The sequence below is a fragment of the Pseudonaja textilis genome, chromosome 4, assembly GCF_049901715.1.
Source record: "Pseudonaja textilis isolate UNSWEBS1 chromosome 4, rPseTex1.2, whole genome shotgun sequence".
Taxonomy (NCBI): domain Eukaryota; kingdom Metazoa; phylum Chordata; class Lepidosauria; order Squamata; family Elapidae; genus Pseudonaja; species Pseudonaja textilis.
This window is the reverse complement of record NC_141993.1, coordinates 38,187,265-38,208,687: the sequence shown is the minus strand read 5'-3', so window position 1 is coordinate 38,208,687 and position 21,423 is coordinate 38,187,265. Positions and strand designations below refer to the sequence as shown.

Here is a 21,423-nt window from a genome sequence, read left to right as displayed (position 1 = left end):
GAATTAAGTAAAAATATCTTTGTTAATCTTAGTCAACTTTAGACATATGTGTCAAAAAAAAACTTGTAGAAATTTTTAATAAGGAATCTTAAAATCTGAACTTATCCATTTCTATGAGTTGCATTTCAAAGTAGCGAATATTAGGTAGCCTATTTTCGTCTTCCTAAAAATTTCTTGTCTCAGTTGTACCTCCCCATGGGTTTTGTGGACCCGTTTCAACAGAATTAAAAATTAGCAGGGAACTTTACAAAATCTTTCATCCAATCCTCATTAGTATAATTATAAAATTTGTGTTTGATGCTACAACTGTTTGATGGCTTCATAAGTGGCTGAATGACCTCAGCTACAGTTCTTATAAACTGCTCTGCATTAGCTGAATAGCACTGAATAGGATGCTAATGTTTCTTTCTTTGTTGTTCAACATTTGTATTTCAGTCATTTATATGCCTTTTGACTCCCAGCAACTCTAGACAATTTACAAATGGTTTAAAATATTTTTGAGTACAAAATTACAAACAAGATGGCAAATAAAATAAACCTGGATGGGAACAAGGGAAAGGATGAAAAGAAGCATAAATTGTCCTTGTCAAATAGCTGAGTGAAGAACCTTGTCTTCAAAATATCACTGGGTGGGGAATATTTGAATCTTGAGGTGAACCTCCTTCCAGAAGGCAGGTGCTGATGCAGAGGATATGCAAACGATGGTATTGATTAATTCTTGGAAACCAGGGTCTGCTGGATTGAACTGGCCAAACAGATACATGGGAGATTGGTGGTCCCTCAAGAAACCAACTTCTCTGCCATGTTAGGCTTTAGAGGTAATGAATTCATACAGAAGCAAAATGGCAACCAAAGCAGGTGTCACATTCTTAAACCATTAAAGGGGAAGGTAAGGTTGGACACTGGTTAATAGATATGGAAGACTGTTGGATCTAATATTGGGCTCTTGAGAAATATACCACCACCTCTTTTAAGAGTGGGGGCACTGCCCCCTCTCTCAGAGAGGCCAACATTACATCACTGACCTCCCTGGCTGCTATCATGACTCAGAAAGCAGCTGGATCCAGTGAACAAATGACAATATAGGGAGCCCTGTTCTTTCTTTTGGAGTTACCATCATAAACCTATCCCAGATCACACCACCAGACTGTACCTCAGGCACTCTGGCCTGACACAATCAGAGTCCAAGGCAGAGTGAATCTGAGTGACTATCTTACAGCCAGCCAGAATAATCTTTAAAAATGCCTCAGATGTTCCGGATGGGCCCTCCTTACCCAGTAGGAATGGATTATCGGAAACAGATCTGCTGGATGGTTATCACAGATGCAATAAGAGTGGAGAAAAACATTTTGCCACCCTCATTGCGATGAGGTAATGCCTGATATGGCTGTTTACATGTGGCTGGTCAGTTTTCCTCCAATTGCAGAAGACTTCCTCCTCCTGGCATCTCTTCTAGCACTTCATTTCCCAGAGCTTCAAGTAAACTAATTGTACTTGAATTGGCATGCAGGAAGAGGCCATACACAAGTGATACAATTCAAGGCCCCACCCATCTATTGCAGGCAGTGGCTTTATCAGATCCTACAACAACTAAGGGTTGGACTATGTGATTTTTGATCATATTTTCCAGCTGTAAGATTCTATAATCTCTCTGGCTATGGTGCACTGTAAGAAAATGTTTTCTTGTCTTATTACGTACCACATTCATTTCTTTGCTTGCTTTGAAGTGGAGACATCAGAGACAGATGAAATACAGCCACCAGCCAATTGTAGCCCCCACCTCATTGTGGAGGAACAGGAGGTGAGGAGCATTCTGAGGGCTGTGGATCCTAGAAAGGCTGACAGTCCTGACGGTATCTCTGGCCGAGTACTTAAATACGGCACTGATCAGTTGGCTGGAGCCTTCAATTGGTCTTTATCCCAGTCCACTATTCCTCTTGTTTGAAGGCTTCCACCATTGTTCTGCTGCCAAAGAAGTTCCCTATCAATAACCTCAATAATTACAGACCAGTGGAACTCACTCCTATCATCATGAAATTGGTCTGCCAGCACATCATTTCTGGTCTTCCACATACATTTGATAAACACCAGTTTGCATACAGAATAAATAGATTTACAGAGGATGCTATAGCTATCACTCTTCACACTGCTCTGACTCATCTAGAACAGCAGGGGGGCTCTGAGAGGATGCTTTTTGTAGATTTTAGTTCTGCATTTAACACAATTCTTCCACATAGACTAGTGTCTAAACTTCTGGACCTTGGGCTTTCCAATTCAATCTGCCTTTGGATTATGGATTTCCTGTCTGGCTTCTCACAGAGGGTCAGATTAGGTATCATACCTCTTCAGCCCTTATTCTTAACACTGCAGATGATACAACAGTGGTGGGACTCATCTCTCTCTGTCTGCCTACAGAGATGAGGTGGACTGGTTGCTTTCGTGGTGTGGAGACAATAACTTGGTCCTCAACACCAATAAGACCAAGGAGCTTATAGTGGACTATAGAAGGAACAGATCAGACATCCAGCCCTTGCTTATCAATGGAGACTGAGTGGAGCAAGTGGCCAATTTTAAGTTTCTGAGCATTACCGTAAAAGAGGACCTGACCCGCAGCACCGGTCAAAAGGGCCCAGCATAGATTATACTACCTGAGACTTATCAGAAAACAACAACTGAATGAAAAACTGCTGGTGACCTTCTACCGCTGCACCATAGAGAGTATCTTAACTTACTGCACCTCTGTATGGTTTGCCAATTGCACAGGGGCAGATAGGACAGCGCTTCAGAGGGTTAACGTCATTGCCCAGATGATCATTGGTTGCCCTCTCTGCTCTTTGGAAGAGCTTTATAGCTCCTGCTGCCTTAAGAAAGTTCAAAACATTCTTAAAGATCCATCTCATTCTGGGAACCCTTTTTTTGAACTATTAGCATCTGGCAGACAGTACAGACTAATAAAAACAAGGATAAATAGGCTGAAAAACAGTTTCTATCCCAGGGCAGTAGCTCTGTTGAATTCTACTGTATAATGCAGTGTTGGTGTAGTGTTGTGGGTTTTCAATTCAATGTGTGGAGTGTGAAGGATGTGTGTTTGTGTTTATTTTCATGGTCATGATGTGCACTGAACATGGTGTTTGATTTCGTTGTACGAGGTGCAATGACAATAAACTAAATTAAACTAAACTAAACATACATGATACTGACATACTAACTTTCATATACAAGCTTTGAGAAATTTGGGAGAACTAGCAAAGGGCCAGGAGAAGAACAAATGCTCCTATCTTTTAAGAAAAGGAAAATACAGAGAGTTATATACCAGCTAGTCTGACAATGCTATCTGGGAATTTCTTAACTAATTAATAAAATGGTTGATTAAAAGCACCTTGAAAACATTCTCTTAATTACTAGAAGTCAGCATGGATAAGAAAATAATTCTTGACAATTTTTTTTTTGCTTTCTGATAAGCTATTTCCTTGGTTAGCTGTGAGAATAATAGACATAATTGATTTTAAAGCATTTGATAATGTGCATCATATGTTTTGATTAGCAAGCTAGTTAAATATGGACTGCATGATATGAGAATTAAGAGGATATATAACTGAGATGAAAATTATGCTCAAAGAAAGGTTCTTTTAAACTGGAATGAAATATTGAGATAGTTTGCTATCCCCAGTCTTTAATATTTTTATTAATATTTTTTAAGGGAAGGGAATGTGTTTTCAAGTTTCACAAAACTTTGTATGGAAAACAAATTCAAAATTCTCTTGAGAAGTTAGAGAAATTGTTTAAACAACAGAATAAAAATAACAGAGGCAACTAAAGTTCTTCACATAGGAAATTATGAACAAGAAAGGATTTGGAAATATTTGGTTCATTAATACTGCTTGTGAAAAAAATGGGAATATTAGTTGATTACAAAACTGAATATGTATCGGTTGTAAAATAATCAAGTGCAGTTTTTGGCTTTATCAACGGGAACACTGTTCCCAAACAGCTCAATTTTATTCCAGTTTAGACAGACTTCATCATGAGCATTGTGTTCAGCTGTAGGGATCATACTTGAAAAATTTGGAGAACTTGAAATAAGTTCAGAAAAAGACAATGAAGATGATGAGGGCATTGGTAATTAAGTCCTATAGAATGAAATGGAAGAATGTTTAGCCTTGAAACCAAGGAATGAAAGAAACTTATCTGAATAACATGTATAAATGGATTTAAGTTATGAAAAGGCAGTGAATGTTAGAAAAAACCTTAAAGGTAAAGGGAAGTTTGACTGTAGAGCCAGTTACCCAGAGAGGTAGTTGGCTCCCTGTCACCGGAGTGGTTCAAGAAGAGGTTAGAGAGCTTTATAGACATCTGTCTGTGATGTTGGATTTCTGTAGTGGGCAGGATATTAGATTTGATGGCATCATTCATCTCTATAACTCAATAATTCTCAAGATCTGCTTGTGTAAGCAGATAATAACTATTGATTTTATTTAGATTCTCTGTGTTTGAAGTGTTCCTTTTCTTGTTTTTCCCCTTGGTGTTTCCTTTTCCCAATAAAAGGCACTTTTATTTCTAGAGTTTGGGCATCAATGGTTTTAAAGAATATTTAATTAAAACTAAAAAAAGTATATTGGTAAAAATTAGGAGAAGCTGTGCCAATTAAGTATTGTTTCATCATGTATTGAGTTCCTTGGAGCCACTTGAAGGAGGAATTCAAAATTCAGAATCACCCATTTAGATGTTTTCTGCTAGCAATATTAAACGTGTTAGCTGGTAAGAATAGGCAATAAAAACATCGGCAAAACTTTTATAGACAATCTAAAACTTGTTGGCTTTCCAGATATCTTATTTTGTTTAATATTATGTAGAAATGGCTGAATTTTATTTTCTTTATTCTGAAGAAGGCAGCCCAGCCATGAAATAGTGCTATTTCCAGTACATTTCCTCATAACAGAATTAGGAAAAAAATAAATATATTTTCTTATTATAAAATTGGACTTTCCAAGGAATTAATCCTACTTTGATTAAGAACCACCATCTTTTTGGTAAAGGGATACGGAAGCTTTTGAATTGGTCTTCCTAAAGTCTTGACTGGGGGGGTAAATCAAGCTTTACTTTAGTCAGGGTGTTAGATCAAGAAATATATGGGTTTTTTTTTAAAGAAATTGTTCTTAATTAGATCCAATAATGCGTACACTATCATCTTGTATCTTGCATGTTTACGCTATCATCTTGCCTATAGAAATATCATTTTTCCAGATAAATAATAAAATAAGAAATGTGTATTTGAATTATATGGATAAAACAGTTTATGTATCTAACTCATCTTTTCTTCTGCAGCTACTGATCTTCTTTTGGCTTGGAATCCAATTTGTCTGGGTTTGATCGAAGGAATTATTGGCAAAATTCAGCTTCATACAGGTACGGATAATAAAATATTTGTAGAGCCTGAAGAAATAGTTAAAATAATTCTCAGTTTGTTATGCGTTAGGAACCTCCACTCTAAAATTACCTATGACTGACAAAATGCTATATATATGATCTTAGCCTATACTTCTATCAATGTAATGTATCACTTTTTTGTTGAATTAATAAAGAATTGGAAAGCATATGGCTGTTTAAAACTATGTCATAGTTCTTGATGAATTGTGTTTTTGTGATTTATCAAATGACGTTAGGAAAGAAAAATATACATATATGAAGGAAATATATACACATTCATGAGCGTATTATGAAAGGAAATAGTTTAAGTTCCTTTAGTAATTTATGTGTAATATATTAGTAATATGTGGCTGTAAAATATTAATGAGAATTCTTGTAATTGTAAATTTTGTTTGGAATTATAAATAAAACTGCTGAATTGAAAATTCTGGAAGAAATATGGAAATATCACCAATATTATATGAAAAGGCAGCTTTTTGGAGAGCCGATTACTAATTGGACTCTACAAAGCATTTAAAAGATGCCTTACAAAAGATGTTATTGTGAGTGTAGTATTTTTCTTGAGAGCTTTAGAGCTTTGAAGGGTGTTTCTGGCTTTCTGCTCTGTGTTTATATACATGTTCTCCTCCATGCTGCATCGAGAGCCCAGGATGGGTTGACTCCTTCCCATGATGTCATAGCTGAGTCTGTACTAAGATATAAAAACCAGCCCCTGGGAGAGACCCCAGCTTTTGACTCAGCTCCTTTCAGTCAGTAGCTGTATCTCTGAACGCATTCTGTTAGATAGCAATCACCAGCGATCTTCAGTACTTTTTTCCTCTCTTCAAGCAGCTCCCAGGGATCTGGGCAGCTGCTCTTTCAGGAGAGCCCTGCAACGTTGGGAGCAGCGTCACAGAGCTCTATGCAGGCAAGCTGGGCAGCGTCTGCAGACCTCGCCCAGGCCTGCAGTTTGGAGCAATCGTAAACATGATCGGCAAATTGATAAGAGCTCAAGCCAGCTGATCGTGTAGCTGGTTGCTGTGTTTTTCCCTTGCTGACTTCGCTCGGGGCTCTGTATAGCCTAAGGAGCGATTCTTCAATCTTGGAGCCTGTTTTCCTGTAGTCAGTGGCCATCTTGGATTCAAGCCTTCCACCACAAGGTGAGTGGCCATTTTGTGAGCCTGGGGTCCATTTATACCCTAACGGGCTTAATAGGAAAATTTCTGAACAGCTTCTTTACAACACAAGAGCCTTTATTTTACAAATGGAGCAAGATAAGGCTCAGGCTGAGCTCCCCCCAAGTGGAACAGTCTCTTAAGCCCAATAGGAGAAAAAGACGTAGGCAGCGCACCCAATCAGTCCAGAGGGAGGTGGCTGCTAAAATCAAAGCTAAGGCTCTAGCCCCTAAGAAGGCAACTCAGGCTGAATTGAGGGCAGAGAAGCGCAGACATGCAGCTCTAGAGAGGCAGTTCAACAGAACTATTCAACAGAAGGGAGTGCAACTACAGCATGTTTCAGGTAATACTCGTGGGCCGCAAACAAGCCCTCCCAGGGGAGGAGAAGTTATCTATGAGCCTTTCCATCTTCCATCCTGGTCTCCTGAGGCTCTTCCTGTACAGTCAGATCCTCAGGATTTAAGCAGATCTGGGCCTTATTTCCAACAGGCTTCTGTGCCCTATGCTTCTCCCCCTCCCTCCAGGCCTCGAACCTCTCGTCAGTCTAGGCCTGAAGCCACCTTCACTCCCACAGCAGCAGGCCTTCTGCCTTCTGCCTCTACCTTTGAGCATAGACCAGGGGATATCCAAGATGTAGTCTCATCGGCCATTAGGCAGGGATTGGCTGAAGGCTTCAAGCAAATTCTTCAACTTCTGGAAAGGGTTCAGGCCCTTCTTCCTTCTCATTCTATAAGTTCCTTGCCTCATCATCCTGATTTACACAAGCCTCAGGACCTCAGGGTCCATTCTTCTCTACCAGAATGGGAGGAGGTTGGTGAGGAAAGAAGGCCTTCACCTTCTGAACACAGTTACTCCTCTCATTCAGAGTGTGAAGAGGGTGAGAGTTTTGACCAAAATCTTTCAGAGGAAGAGGATTCTTGCCCAGAGCAGACATCCTCTGCATTGGTCTTCAAACCTACTCTCTTCAGGCCATTACTCAGCAAGGCCTTGGTCACTGCCAAGCTGTCACCAGAGGAAGTGGCTCCCGAGTCACAAGGAAATCCCTCTAGCCAAGGGGATTCGCTCTTCTCCAAGCCTGTAGTGCATGCAGAGGTTTTGCCTTTTCCCATTTTGTTCCTAGACATGGTCAAGGAACAGTGCGCTTCTCCTTCGGCAGGTCCTCGCCCATCTTCTCCAGATAAGCGTTTCTACAATGTCAGCACAGCTCTGGACAATGCCCTGGCAGTGCCTTCTGTTGACTTTCCAGTTCTGGCCTCGTTCTCATATGGCACTCCCACAGAGCCAGAAGATATCCTGAAACCGGATGATAAACATTCTGAACAGACCCTCAAGCGCAATTACCAGGCTGCTGCTTGGGCTGTTCGGGCTTCAAGAGCAGCATCCTTCTTCACCAGGGCATCCATATGGTGGCTGCGCCAACTCCAGAATAGATTGCCTGCTTCTGACCTTCGGCCTCACTAAGACCTTAATAAGATTATTGCAGCGGCGGAATTCACTGCGGATGCCACTCTCAATTCCGCCAAATTTGCATCCAAGGCCATGGCATCATCAGTAGCAGCAAGAAGACTTTTATGGCTCTGAAATTGGCAGGTGGAGTCATGCCGAAAATGGAAACTGGCTTCAGTTCCTTTCGCAGGCGATAAGCTTTTTGGCGATGCTCTGGAACCTTATCTCATCGAAACCAGAGATAAACATAAAATTCTCTCTTCCTCTGGGAAGAAGGCCAACTATCGCCCTGCTCCTTATCGCCCTCTTGCCTTCCAAGCGGAGACCTTATCTCGCTTCCCCCGCTCTCACAGACCATACTCCCAACGCCAAGACCAACGGGCGGATACATCTGGCAGGCAACCTTCTGCTGGTAAACAGCCCTTTCGGGGGGGGAGGGGGTCATTCCTTCCATCGCTCTAAGTAATCCCTCGTTCTCCCCACCCACCGGAGGTCGCCTAGCCTTCTTTGTCTCCAAATGGGAGGAGTCAACGATGGACGCCTGGGTGCTCGGCACTATTAGGTCAGGGTTACAATTGGACTTCCTAACCCCACTCCCCCAAATTTTTTTTGATCTGTCCTGTGTCTCAGGACATTTCCAGGCAAGCCCTCATGAATCAGGCCATTCAGCACCTTCTTGAAATCAGGGCTATTCAACCTGTTCCCCCATCTCAACGGGAACATGGGCTTTACTCTCACCTTTTCATTGTTCCCAAAGCCTCGGGGGGTGGCAAGCCATACTTGAACTAAAATTTCTCAACCAATTTGTAAAATACAGGTGATTTAAAATGCAGACTCTGCATTCTATTTTAGAGAGCGTTTGGGAGGGCGACCTCCTCTCTTCCATTGATCTCACTAAGGCTTACCTCCACATCCTAATTTGGCCTCATCATCACCAGTTTCTCCATTTCTGTTATCAGAATACCCATTACTAGTATCGAGCACTTCCCTTCGGCCTCTCATCGGCTCCAAGGGTCTTCACAAAGGTTCTGGCAGCATTGGTGGCATCTCTGTGATCTATTCCAGTGAGGATCCAATGCTACTTGGACGACATTTTGATTTTTTCCTCTTCCATCCTTGCGGCCCATTGGGATCTGTAAATTACCCTGTCATGTCTCCAGAGCCACGGATTTTCCATCAACACCAAAAAGAGCCAGCTTTCTCCTACAACCAAATTGCAACACTTGGGAGCAGTCATCGATACCATGTCGTGCCATGTTTTCCTGTTCCCAGCTCGTGGAAAGAGCCTTTCAGAGATCATCAGCCAGATCCAGCAACATCAAATTCTCCCCCTGTCACTGCTGTCCAAACTTCTGGGGAAGATGGTTTCCTGTATTGGCATCGTCCTGTGGGCTCCGCTCCACTCCCGAGCCCTCCAATGGTTCCTGCTTCTCTACCAACAAGCAGGAACCAGCCACTCATCCATCAAGGTCCCACTCTCGCCACAAATCCAGAGATCTCTCAATTGGTAGCATTCCCCATCTATCTGGAGGGGACTCCTGTTCAGGGACCAAGACAGGCTAGTGATAACCACCGATGCCAGCCTCCTAGGTTGGGGTTCCCATATGCAGGGCCAGATAGCTCAGGGCATTTGGTCCAGATCAGAACAGACCCTTCCCATAAATTGGCTAGAGCTCAGAGGTATTTTTCTGGCTCTCAAGCATTTCAGGCAATCAGTGACCGGCTCTCATGTTCTAGTCCTTACGGACAACATGGCCGCAAAGGCTCATATCAACCGACAAGGGGGGACGAGGTCCAAAGCCCTCATGAGAGAGGCTCTATGGCTGGGGTTATGGGCAGAGAAACACCTGTTATCGATCTTGGCGGACCATATCTCCGGGGTCGACAACTCCCAGGCTGACTGGCTCAGCAGGAGCCTAGTCGACCAGGCAGAATGGTCCATTCCTCCGTCTCTATTCAGGGATCTTTCCCTCAGATTCGGAACATCGGAGGTGGATCTTTTCTCCACTCCTCAAAACGCCCAAGTCACCAGATTCTTCCTTGCCAGGGAGTGGAGGGGACAATGTTCTTCGGTACAGATGGCCCAAGGGTCTCCTCTATGCCTTTCCCCCACTTCTCATCATTCCGGCAGTAATTCGGAAGATGTTGGAGGAACGTGTGGAGCTCCTCCTCCTGGAACCCTACTGGCCAAGGAGGCCCTGGCTTGCGGACCTGGTCAACCTATCGGTGGCTTCTCCTTGGAGGATCCCTGCCCATCTAATCTCCCTTCACCAGGGGCTCTGCTCCACCCAGAGCCCCAGTGGTTCAAGCTGACCGTGTGGCACTTGAGCAGCAGCGGCTAGAGGAGGCTGATCTTCCAGAAGGGGTCATCCTCACTATCCTGGCTTCTCGCAAACCTTCTACAAGGCGCATCTGTGATGCCACCTGGAAGGCTTTTTCCCGCCTCAGGAAGGGTCCTTCTCCTGCTTCAGCCCAGTTGGCAGAAGTTCTTAGCTTCCTTCAGCATGGGCTGGAGAAAGGTTTGGCCCCCAACACCTTACGCAGGCCGGTTGCGGCCCTCTCCTCAGTCCTTTCATGGGGTTCGCTTCCTTCCTTATCCCATCACACTTCAGTCAGGAGGTTTTTGAAAGGGGCTTCCAACCTGCACCCTCCGGTGGTTCATAGGTATCCTTCCTGGGACCTTCATTTGGTCCTTAATGCCCTTACAAAGCCCCCCTTTGAACCCCTTAGAACAGTGTCTCTCCATTTCCTGATTCTGAAGGTAGTGTTCCTTGTTGCCATCACTTCTGCCAGGAGGGTTTCTGAGCTTGCTCCTCTTTCCATCAGACAGGACCTTTGTTCTTTCACGATGATAGGGTTGTTCTTCGTCTGGACCCCTCATTTATTCCGAAAGTTAACACCTGGTTTCACAGGTCCCAGGACATTGTTTTGCCTGACTTCTGTCCTCTCCCGCACCATGACTTAGAGTGGCAGTGGCACACGTTAGATGTAAGAAGGGCTCTTAGAATATACATTAAGTGCACTTCCTCCTTCAGGAAGTCGGAAGCCATGTTTGTTTCCTTTTTCCCTTCTCACTTGGGGCACAAGGCCTCTTCTCGTACTATTAGCAGGTGGGTCAGGTCTTACATTGAGCAGGCCTACAAAACTGCGGCCCTTCCAGTTCCCCGAGGTCTGATGGCGCACTCTACCAGAAGCGTGGCCACTTCTGCTGCCCTGGGTGACCCAAGCATCCTTGGAGGAGATTTGTCGTGCGGCTACGTGGACATCCCCGTCTCCTTTCATCAGACACTACCATCTGGATGCTTTTGCCTCGGCGACTGCAGCCTTCGGCAGACGGGTGCTTCAATGAGTGGTTCCACAGTCGGTGTGATGAGCCAGACGAGGAGCCGCCCGTGGTCATGCAAGCTTTGGTATGTCCCATCCTGGGCTCTCGATGCAGCATGTAGGAGAATGGGCGTTGGTAGAAGTTACCATGAACGCCCTTTCTATCTAAACTGCAAGAGAGCCCAGCCCCTCCCTTGATTTGTCCAGAGAGGGTAAGACATATTTCTGCTAGCATGCTTTTGTGTATCATTTTCCCCTCCCCAAAATGGTTTGTATAATCTTAGTTACTACAATATATTAAAGATTTCGTTCACTTAAGTGGTTTCATGTGCTTTATGTTACTGTAAAAGCTAGACAGGTTGTCTACGGTAGTGGGCCCCTACCTTTTGGGCACTGGGGACCGGTTCTGTGGAACGAAGGTTTTCTGTTGACTGGAGGGTCATGGCTGCGCATGCTGCTTGCATCCCATGGTTGGAGCTTCACTTGTTTGTGTGACCTGGTTTCTGGCATTCTGCGGACCAGGGCCAGTCCACGGACCAAGGGTTGGGGACCCCTGGTATGAGAAGATTCTCAATCATCCAGGTCATGGTTGTCCCAAAGATGTTTTAAAAAAATACTCAAAAGGCAAATGAAAAGAAAATCCAATTGCCTTTGGGAGCTAGGCAAGTTGTTCTCCACTAAGGAAATAACATTGGACGTACTGTTGAAAAAGAATGAGAAAAGTACTGTATGCATACCTTAAATATTTCAGAAGTGAGGTCAGCCTACTTTAGATTCCCTTGGCTTGTCCTCTGACTTTCTTTACCTCATTTTTAAATAATACTTAGGCAACCAATATATCTTAAGAATTGGTTTGTGATGATTATTACAGATAGCTTAATACAATTATTTCTCCAAATTGAGGCATAAAATTCAAGCTGATTTCAATAAAAATGGCCTATGCATTTTACTTTCATTTGTCTTGAAAGATAGATATGAGAAACTATCATATATTGTATTTGTCATAATATACTGCTTAAAGATGATTTTTTTTAGCATCAGCAAACTAGATTTTATTTTAGAACCTGAAACCTGTACATAGATTTTATAGTTTGCATTTTATGCCCACAAAGTACTTATTACTAATATTGATGCTATGAGGAAATAAGTTTAAATGAAACCTGAATTTTGGTGTCTCACGTGTAGCATTTTACAAAAGGTATGCACTTGTGAACAAGCTTTCTTCAATAATTGGCTTTAATACTTCCTTTATCCAGTTAAAAAGCTATAAGGAAAGTAAGTATAGTGGATTGTACCTAGAAAAACAATACACGAATTTAAGATACTCCTCCCCCTTTTTTAGGGGTGCTTGTGTGAAGCAAATTCTCCTCCCCTCGCAATCTAATCCAATGTTTCTACTGCATCCTGCAAAATTCTAATGGGAATTATATTTCTTAGAGATAATGGAGCCTGTTTCAGAAAATGCAACAGGGAGCTACTGTTTTTGTAAGTCTATTTTGCAGCGATAGCTTAGTTGTCTGTGGCCTTAAACTAAACAAGCTTGTACTTTGTGAACGTTTCCTCTGACAGCTATGGGTGGAAAATCTATCCCACCGTTGTTTCTTCATCCTTTTTCTGGAAAAAAACCTAAGAGGATAGTATTACTTCTTTGAGAATTTTAGAAAAGCAAATAATTGCTGCTGCTATTTTTTTTAATAAGTTCTTGTTCATAAGAAAATAATTAAAGGAAGAGAGGAAACATTATTTTTAGATAAGTATGTTTATTGAGGAAGAACTGGAATGTAACAAAGAAGCTTGCTGCTTAAGGATCAGTCAGAATCCCCAGGAGTTCTGCCAGTCGAAGAGTAGGGCTCTAGCACTAGGTATTTTGCAAAGGAAGAATAGTGTTGCACTATTTTATAGGGACGTATATGAGAATTCTATGGGGTTAGTCCCAAATATTCTTTGATATTTTAAAGATTTATTATGGAAATGTAATTGAGAGTTTGGAGCTCATTCTAGCAGCAGAAATGGAATTTTCAGGAATCCTCAGAAATTCAGTTTTATTAATTTTTACATATTTATGGATTTACTTGTAAAAACAAGTAATGTATTTAACTGAAAGAGAGACTGTTTTTCAAATAATTTACCTTCAAAATCAAATAAAAATTAAATACTTTACAAGTACAGTAACATAGTCACATATTTTTGAATGTGTGAAGTTTTGAATATTTTAAATATAGTAAATTTATTTATAATGAATAAATAATAGTCTGGGTACTATATCGTATTCTAAATGTGTTTGAACAAATTACTTCTGAAAACATTCATATTTCTGTTTTTCCTTTCCTTTCCTTTCCTTTCCTTTCCTTTCCTTTCCTTTCCTTTCCTTTCCTTTCCTTTCCTTTCCTTTCCTTTCCTTTCCGGAGACAGATTAGTAGAAGGGACTGCATTGTGATTGGATACAAAGAGTATTTAGTTGGAACATTAGAATAAAAAGGGTTTTCATTTTTTTTTTGGCAGCAAAATTGTTTTCTAGATGCTGCAGATAAAATACAAAAACCAATTGTCAACATTGTCATTGAACTCTGTATATAAACAATTGCAACATTAGTAACGGCTTGCTTCATCTTGCCTGGTATGGGGTTTGCTCCTGTCATTGAAAGATGGGCATGTATTCTGGCTATTAGTCAAAACAAGAGAAATATCCACTGTGCTTTGAGATGGGTAAAGCCATATTTTTTTCTGCTTGTTTCTTCCTGGCTGTAAATACTGCTTTCTCCCAGACCCAGCATCATCCATGATTATGAGGAATACTTTCATTTATATTTGAATGAATGTAATAAAACAAAGGTCCAAAACAGAAGAAGCAGGAGGCATACTTGAAGAAGATTTCATGAATGGTTCCATTGGTCTTTTAAGATCTTCAGATACTTGAGGGAATGTCTGAAAAAAGTGGTCCATGGGAGACCGCAAATAGATTAGTAGACTTGGTTTAATGTAACTTGTACCACTCAAGCTGAAACTTTCTTTTATTTGTACACTCACCTATTTTTTTAAAAAATATTGCTTCTGCTTTGTAATATATATTTTAATCAGATAAGCATACTCGCCCAATAGAAAATTGGATATTTTCTTTATCATCAAGAAAAAGATACTTAATTTAACATGGACTTCTCAAAATAGGCAAATAAATAATTAAAAAAAGACAGAACATCTTTTGAAATACCTATGTATAAATCTGGTTTTCTGTCTCCAAATGAAAAACAATCTTGAATATCTTACATTTCCAATAAATTTCTGCATAGCTGTGTATGAACATGTGGGTGTGTACACACACACACACACACACACACACACACACATATGCACACACACACCTGACCTGAAACCCTACTCCAAAGTGCCACAACAACAAAATGGAATGGATATTTATTCATCAAAATATTGCCTATAAAAATGAAATGATAAAAGTCATTGATCTTTCTTCCTCTCACCAAATATAACAATCATTCTCTTTACTCACACACAAACCACTATGAGAAATGAAAACATGTATAGAAACACCTCATCTTTTCTTCAACTGAAATTAGTTATGAAACAAGGTTACATAAGTGGAAATCTGTTTGCATGATTGCATTTTCTTCACCTCACAGGAACTGCAAAAAATATTCTTCTGCCAATCCCAACAGCAAATTTGAGAACATATAGGCTGGCTGATAGATTATGATGTCATAAAACATTTGTAAAGACATAAACACCTGGGGAGTCTATTCCTTTTGTGGATGGAAGGGTTATTTTCATCTGTGGAAGACCCTGAGATTAAGTTGCTTTTTTTTGAAAGATGTGATGGAATTATTTTTACCAATTCCCTGTTCAGCCCCCCCCGTGCCATTTTCCAATTTTTTTTGGAAACAACTTGTCACAGACTATAAGAAGCTTAAAGGGCAAGGGGGAATTATTCTTCCTGCAGATTTTTTTCCCCCTTTTCTGTTAGAACATCTCTAAAGTGGAGTTGTATAGCTGTAACTATGGATATACTCTATTTGAGATTTTTTTAATCTTATTTAACTTATTTGAAACAAACAGATGCGTTCGTTCTCCTTCAGCTACTAAGGCCACTATTGATGCTGACCAAAACAAACTAATATTAGCATAAAAATTATCCTTTAGGTTACAGTTGTATTTTACTGTTCTATGAATGAAGTTGTAATTACATGAATTATCTATTCTGGTTTTGGGCTTTGTTACAATGATAGTATGCTACAGTATCACTCCCTTTTAAAGTATTTGAAAAAAAAGAAACTGGAAATATTTAATTTTAAATCTTCAGAACAAGTTTAATGCTCACTGGCATGCATTGTCATTGAATGTTATGTAGTCTTCATAAGGACTGAAAAACATTCTGCCTTATTCTGCAAAATTAATCACAATATATATTTTCATTATTGTGTCCTTTGATTCAGTGGAATATTCAAGGTGAGTAGCAGTGATTAAGATGTAAACCATAAATTAAAACTAACTGGAATCAGCAATAACAGATATGGCAAAATGGCTATAGATAATGTTAGTTAGATGTGGCTCTCCTGAAAGTGTATGTTGCGGCTTGGAGATTATGCAATAACTCTCATTTTACATTTCAATTAAAAAAAATCCCCCTACCTGTTGAATACATTGCTATTTGTTGGATTTAAATCCCATTTATTTTGGGAGCTCAAATCAGTGCTACATATGGTGTGTCTCCTCATTTTATCATAGCCTGGGTTAACAATGACTGGTCCAAAGCTGCCCATGAGCAACATGCCCCATAGGATTCACAGTCTAATATATTAACCTGATTAATAAGTTATTTAAAAGCATTGTAAACCAGATTGTATATGCAGTGTTAGGATGGCTAGGCAAGTGTCAGGGCACAAGAAGAATAATTAGTTAATTAATTAATTATTAATTAATTAATAATTAATTAAAACTGAAAAATGTAAACTTCTTTTTAAAGCCTATTCTTTGGCTATGGTAGTGTATTCTTTCTCCAAATAAAATTTATTATTATTTTGTTTAACCACCATGTGCATTATTAGAAAAATACCAAAAATCCTATCTGTCTTAGGAAGGGACAGATACTGGTTTGTTCTAGTGAAAGAAAATAATATAGTTTTCCCAGCTCTGGGATTCTGTAACCTTAATTCCATATTGTGAAGAGTGTTAGACTGTAATTTTGTCAGCCTGATGAAGAGAATATATAAATTGAAAGGTTGTTATTCACCTGGTTAAAATTATAATTCAAACTTCTCTTTCCAAACTAATAGATTTGTATTTCTTACAGATTTGCCTTGGTGGTTGCTTCTAATTCGCCAAAAAGTAGTTGTTGGCAAGCTTCCAGGAGATCATGATGTATGTAAAATTACGAAAATTGTTGCAATACCACTTTCTGAAGCAGAACCTCAGGATCTGGACTTGGAGGTAAGATGGAATCCCATCAATTCATAAAAGGAGTGCTCCAACCAACTTATCCTGATTGGAATGATATTTTAAGTGGAAATGAAAGTTACCATGATCAAATCAGGCAGCCATGCAGAATAACAATTTTTAGGTAAACATTTATCATGTGATCATTAACATCAAGGTTGACTCAGCCTACCATCCTTCCAAGGTTGGTAAAATGAGGATCCAAATTGTTGGGGGCAATATGTGGACTCTTTAAACTTTTTAGAGAAGGCTGTAAAGCACTGTGAAGCGGTATATAAATCTAAGTGCTATTGCGCTTGCTATTATTTGACCCAAAGGATAACTGGATAGTAAGTGGATGTAAACATTTCTTATCAAACATTTGGAGTAATTCTTCATTTTCATCTCTTAAATGCTATCTTTTATTTATCCTTTATTTACTGCATTTATATCTTGTGTCTTCTCCATAGTCATTTGCACTGTATGAGTTATCTTTTTAATGAGATGTGTCTGCTGTGATTAGATATACAAATGGCAATTAGTTTTGCCAAAAAAATATTGGTCCAACTGACTTGTTAATTAAATCTTTGACAACGACCTTTCTCAAGTTTATACAGATGGGGTAGAAAAAGCTTTTTAAAATGTGGAACTTTCTAACTTTTAGCAGATACATACTAGATAATTCTTCAGTGATAGCTAGAATGAATTCTATACAACTTTTCCAGTTTTTTTTTTTTTTTTTTGCTATTTGTTATCCTTGTTTTATTGTAAGTATACAGAATAGGAAAAGCAGTAGTGTATATTTAATAAACAAATATTTTAAAAATGTATTTGATATCATGCTTTTATTTAATGTTCTTAGAAGAATATTTATGAATTCATATTTTATATAACTGGATTCATTAATCATTTTTAAACAAAATGTATTGCTTTTCAGCCCTGTAAAAAACATCATTTTGGAATATATAAAACAGAGAAAATTACACAGTCTCCAGATGATTCTAAATTTCTGCTGAGAACCTTCACTCAGATAAAAACAAATGTTTCCTCTTCTAATAAAAAGAAGGTGAGAATTATTTATTGGATTTTAAAGAGTTTTTGATAGTAGACACTATAAACACTACTCACCCATTTATTTAATTTTGTACTTTTCCTCCAACAAGTTGATAAATATAGTCATAAGTATTTAAGCATATTTCTATTTCACTTATTTTGGAGATATTTCTGGATTAAATTGCCCTTTTCACCTTGTCTTCCACTGTTTATTTCTGCTAGCGTTTTTCCTGTTATACGTCTGAACTTTGCTAAAATTCCCACAAGCATAATCAAAAACACTTTACTTTATCTGCTAGATCAATTGTTTATCTCCTATTTTCACCCTGCTGAGATACAGTTGACCAGCTTTACTACTGGAAGCCCTTTATGCCTTTATATGATTTGACTGGTTCCATCCCTATTTGTTAGATTCAGTTCTAATAAAGCTTTTACCATGTTCTTTCTCTCTCCTTGGGTCCCCAAATATATGTGCTTACTGTTCTCACTTGGAATTTTGTGTACATTAGTATTTCATGTGAGTTTAAACTCTTCTCTATTCCTGATAATTTGTAACTCAGGGATGTCAAACTTACAGTTGGCAGGGGCCGAATGCGCTGGCCCTGGCCCCGTCCAAAGGGGGGAAAAGTCCCAATAAGTCATGTGATGCTGCTGTGACGCTGCGTGTTTGACACTGCTGTTCTAACTGGACAATTATCTAGCTCTAAGGATATATTTCATATTAGTACTTGGAAATGTTATCACCATTTCAATCAATATGTTCAATACTGCTTCTAAAGTTCTCCTCCAAATATCCCCTGTCTGCCTGCATCTGTTTGCCCCATGAAAGAATCCCTAGGAACACTTTAAATAATGTATTGTTTTTATCAGTTGCAAAGCCTTGGATTCATTTGCCTTTTTCAGTTTGTGATTGACTCCCCTATGTTACTGTTGAACTTTGCAACAAATGTTTTGTTTCCTCCTCTCCTTCATAGTCAAATCTCAGATATTTCAGCGTTCTATTTGGTTTTCTATAGTCATATTTTTGTCTTCTTGTATCTGGCTACAATTGTATGTTGATATTCATATGATCATTCATGCCGGTCAGTATGGTTTCCCTTCTCTGTATTTTAAGATACAGATTAAATTTATCTTCCTTAATTGCCATAGGTTTTATATTGTTTTATCCTATTAATTTCCAGGTTCACAACTCAATCATGCTTTTTTCATAAGTGGCTATATTTTGTTTGTGTTTTTAATTAGCTGTACATGGTATTTGCTGTCAGAGTGATTCTCTGTTTTTTTTTTTTAACTTGAGGGAGGTCAGTCCACATGAAAAAGAAATTAAAAAAATAACTCCCTCCTGATTGTTTTTAGGAACTGGAATATAGTGTAGTACCGAGTATGATAATATTTAATACTTTATTTTTCAAATGACAATTAGTCTGATTCTGCACTAATTTTATCTACCAACTAGTGTTTCACACATTGAACATCCTTGTTCTGAAAAAAATATGTACAGAATTTCAGGATACTAGTTTGTAGATGATGAATAGCAAGGGCAATAAAGGACATCCTACAATTATCTGGAGGCCCTTGTGCAATAAAAGATTCTGATCCTCTGCTGCTGATGTGGAACCAAAAGAAATATTGAAAACGCAGTGAGGGAAAGAGTAAAAATCAAATACTGTAACTATTACTGCACAGTAGATTATTAGTAACATCAATTTTCATTTAACATATTCCCTATTAAAGCATACAACAAAATCAAAGTGTCTGAGTATTGGAGAAAAAAAAAACAAATCATGATACAAATGCTTTGATATGCAGATCAGAAAATATTACATATGAAACTGCATTAATAGCCATGGTCTATAGAGCATATAAGAATGTAGACTAAAATGTTATTTTGAAACAAATGGATTTAAATCAAAGTTGCACTGCCTCCAATATTATAGTTCTTCCATAAATACATTTCTCAACAGAAATTTATAAGCTATAGTTGCTTTGAATTCTTTTCAGTAATGCTGATGCAGAAAATGTTTTTAATGCAATATAGCATACATCTTACATTAAAGGGGACTTCCCTTGAAATGCATTCAGAAGCTTCAACTGGTACAAAGTACAGCAGCACAATTAAGTCTTTGTGGCCAATAGAGTGACCCAAGTTGCACCACTGTTTTGTGAGCTGCCAGTTTGCTTCTGGGTGCAGTTCAAGATGTTGGTTATGAACCCTACATAGCATAGGTCCAGATTACTTGATGAACCATCTTGTCCTTCTAAGACAAGCCTGTTGGTTAAGAAACTCCAGGAGAATGGGATCTCTGCTATAGTGCCGGCTTTCTGGAACATTCTGCCTTCCAGGAGGTTTGCCCTCACCCTCCTATTTTTCTGCCAGGGCCTGAAGACCTGACCCCCCCTCTCCCCTGCCCATCTTTTTAATTTGTATTTTGTACTTCCATTGTTTACTGTTTTATTCCTTTGCTATGTTGACATTTTTTATTCTTTTTTTTTCATTTTATTGTTGTAAGCTGTCCAGAGTAGTCCCATAGCAAGATGTAAATTTAACAAATAAGTAAATAATTAAATATCACCCTCATGAGTGGACTTAATGGATCATGTCTTCACTTATGAAGTCATCAATTAATTATTAATTGCTGTATTTTGAAGCAATATATTTTGTGGTTCAGGAGAAGAAATTAACTATATTAACAATTGGCAACTTTTGAAGTAGTTTTTTTATGAATGGATATTTGTAGAAAGTAACTAGAGATACTGTCTTTTAAAGTTGTGTATACAGGATTTAAAGCTCATTGTGAACAGTACGTTTGTTTTTTTTTAAAAAAAGAGATGTCCTCTTTCTTTCATTAGATAAAAATAGTACCTTTTACATTTTTTTATATTTAGGACACTGTTGAAATATGTTTGAGTTACATTATGTAATATGTAGAACTAGTACAATCCTATATCTAATGAAGATTCTGTGCAGCATGTGGTCTTTCCTCCTGTAACTCTAGATGTTTCTTCATACTATTCTTGGTCATAAATTTGGTATGATTTCTCAGCTTTGTAGAATATAATAATAACAGAATATTTTATATGGAAAACGTATCTACAGTGTTGTAATCCTCACTGTAATTGTTTGAAAAGACCTATGAAAGATTTATATTTCTTTTATTTAAACAAAAGCAAATGGTTGATGGTATGTTATGAAAAATCATGTTTAGGTTAGTGAGAGGTATCTAACTCACTGTACTGAAATAGAACATTCTGCCCTTTTGTAGGTTAAAGAAAGCAAAGAGAAAGAAAGACTGGAGAGACGTCTGTTGGAAGAACTGTTCAAAATGTTTATGGATGCCGATTCTTTTTATTATAGTTTGACTTATGATTTAACAAACTCTGTACAAAGACAAAGTGCATGTGAGAAGACTAACTTGCCCCTCTGGAAAAAGGTAAGATGTCTCTTGAAAGATCACCCATAGATACAAATGTGGATATATTTTAAGGGAAGAAACATTAGTGTTTCCTTACCTTTCACAAATGAAGTTCTTGTTCCTGGACTGTTTCAATTAATATAAATTTTCTGTAGTTTTCAATATTTTACAGTTTTCTGTAA

General features: G+C 38.8%; 1 protein-coding gene across 1 annotated transcript in view; it reads left to right on the top strand.

Moving 5' to 3' along the window:
• INPP5F (inositol polyphosphate-5-phosphatase F) overlaps nt 1–21,423 on the top strand; it is a 44,991-nt gene that overhangs the window by 5,603 nt on the left and 17,965 nt on the right. The window contains exons 2-5 of the mRNA XM_026704873.2: nt 5,326–5,406; nt 16,654–16,790; nt 17,713–17,841; nt 21,092–21,259. Of these exons, the coding sequence (XP_026560658.1) occupies nt 5,326–5,406; nt 16,654–16,790; nt 17,713–17,841; nt 21,092–21,259 (515 nt within the window). The remainder of the gene's footprint in view (nt 1–5,325; nt 5,407–16,653; nt 16,791–17,712; nt 17,842–21,091; nt 21,260–21,423) is intronic.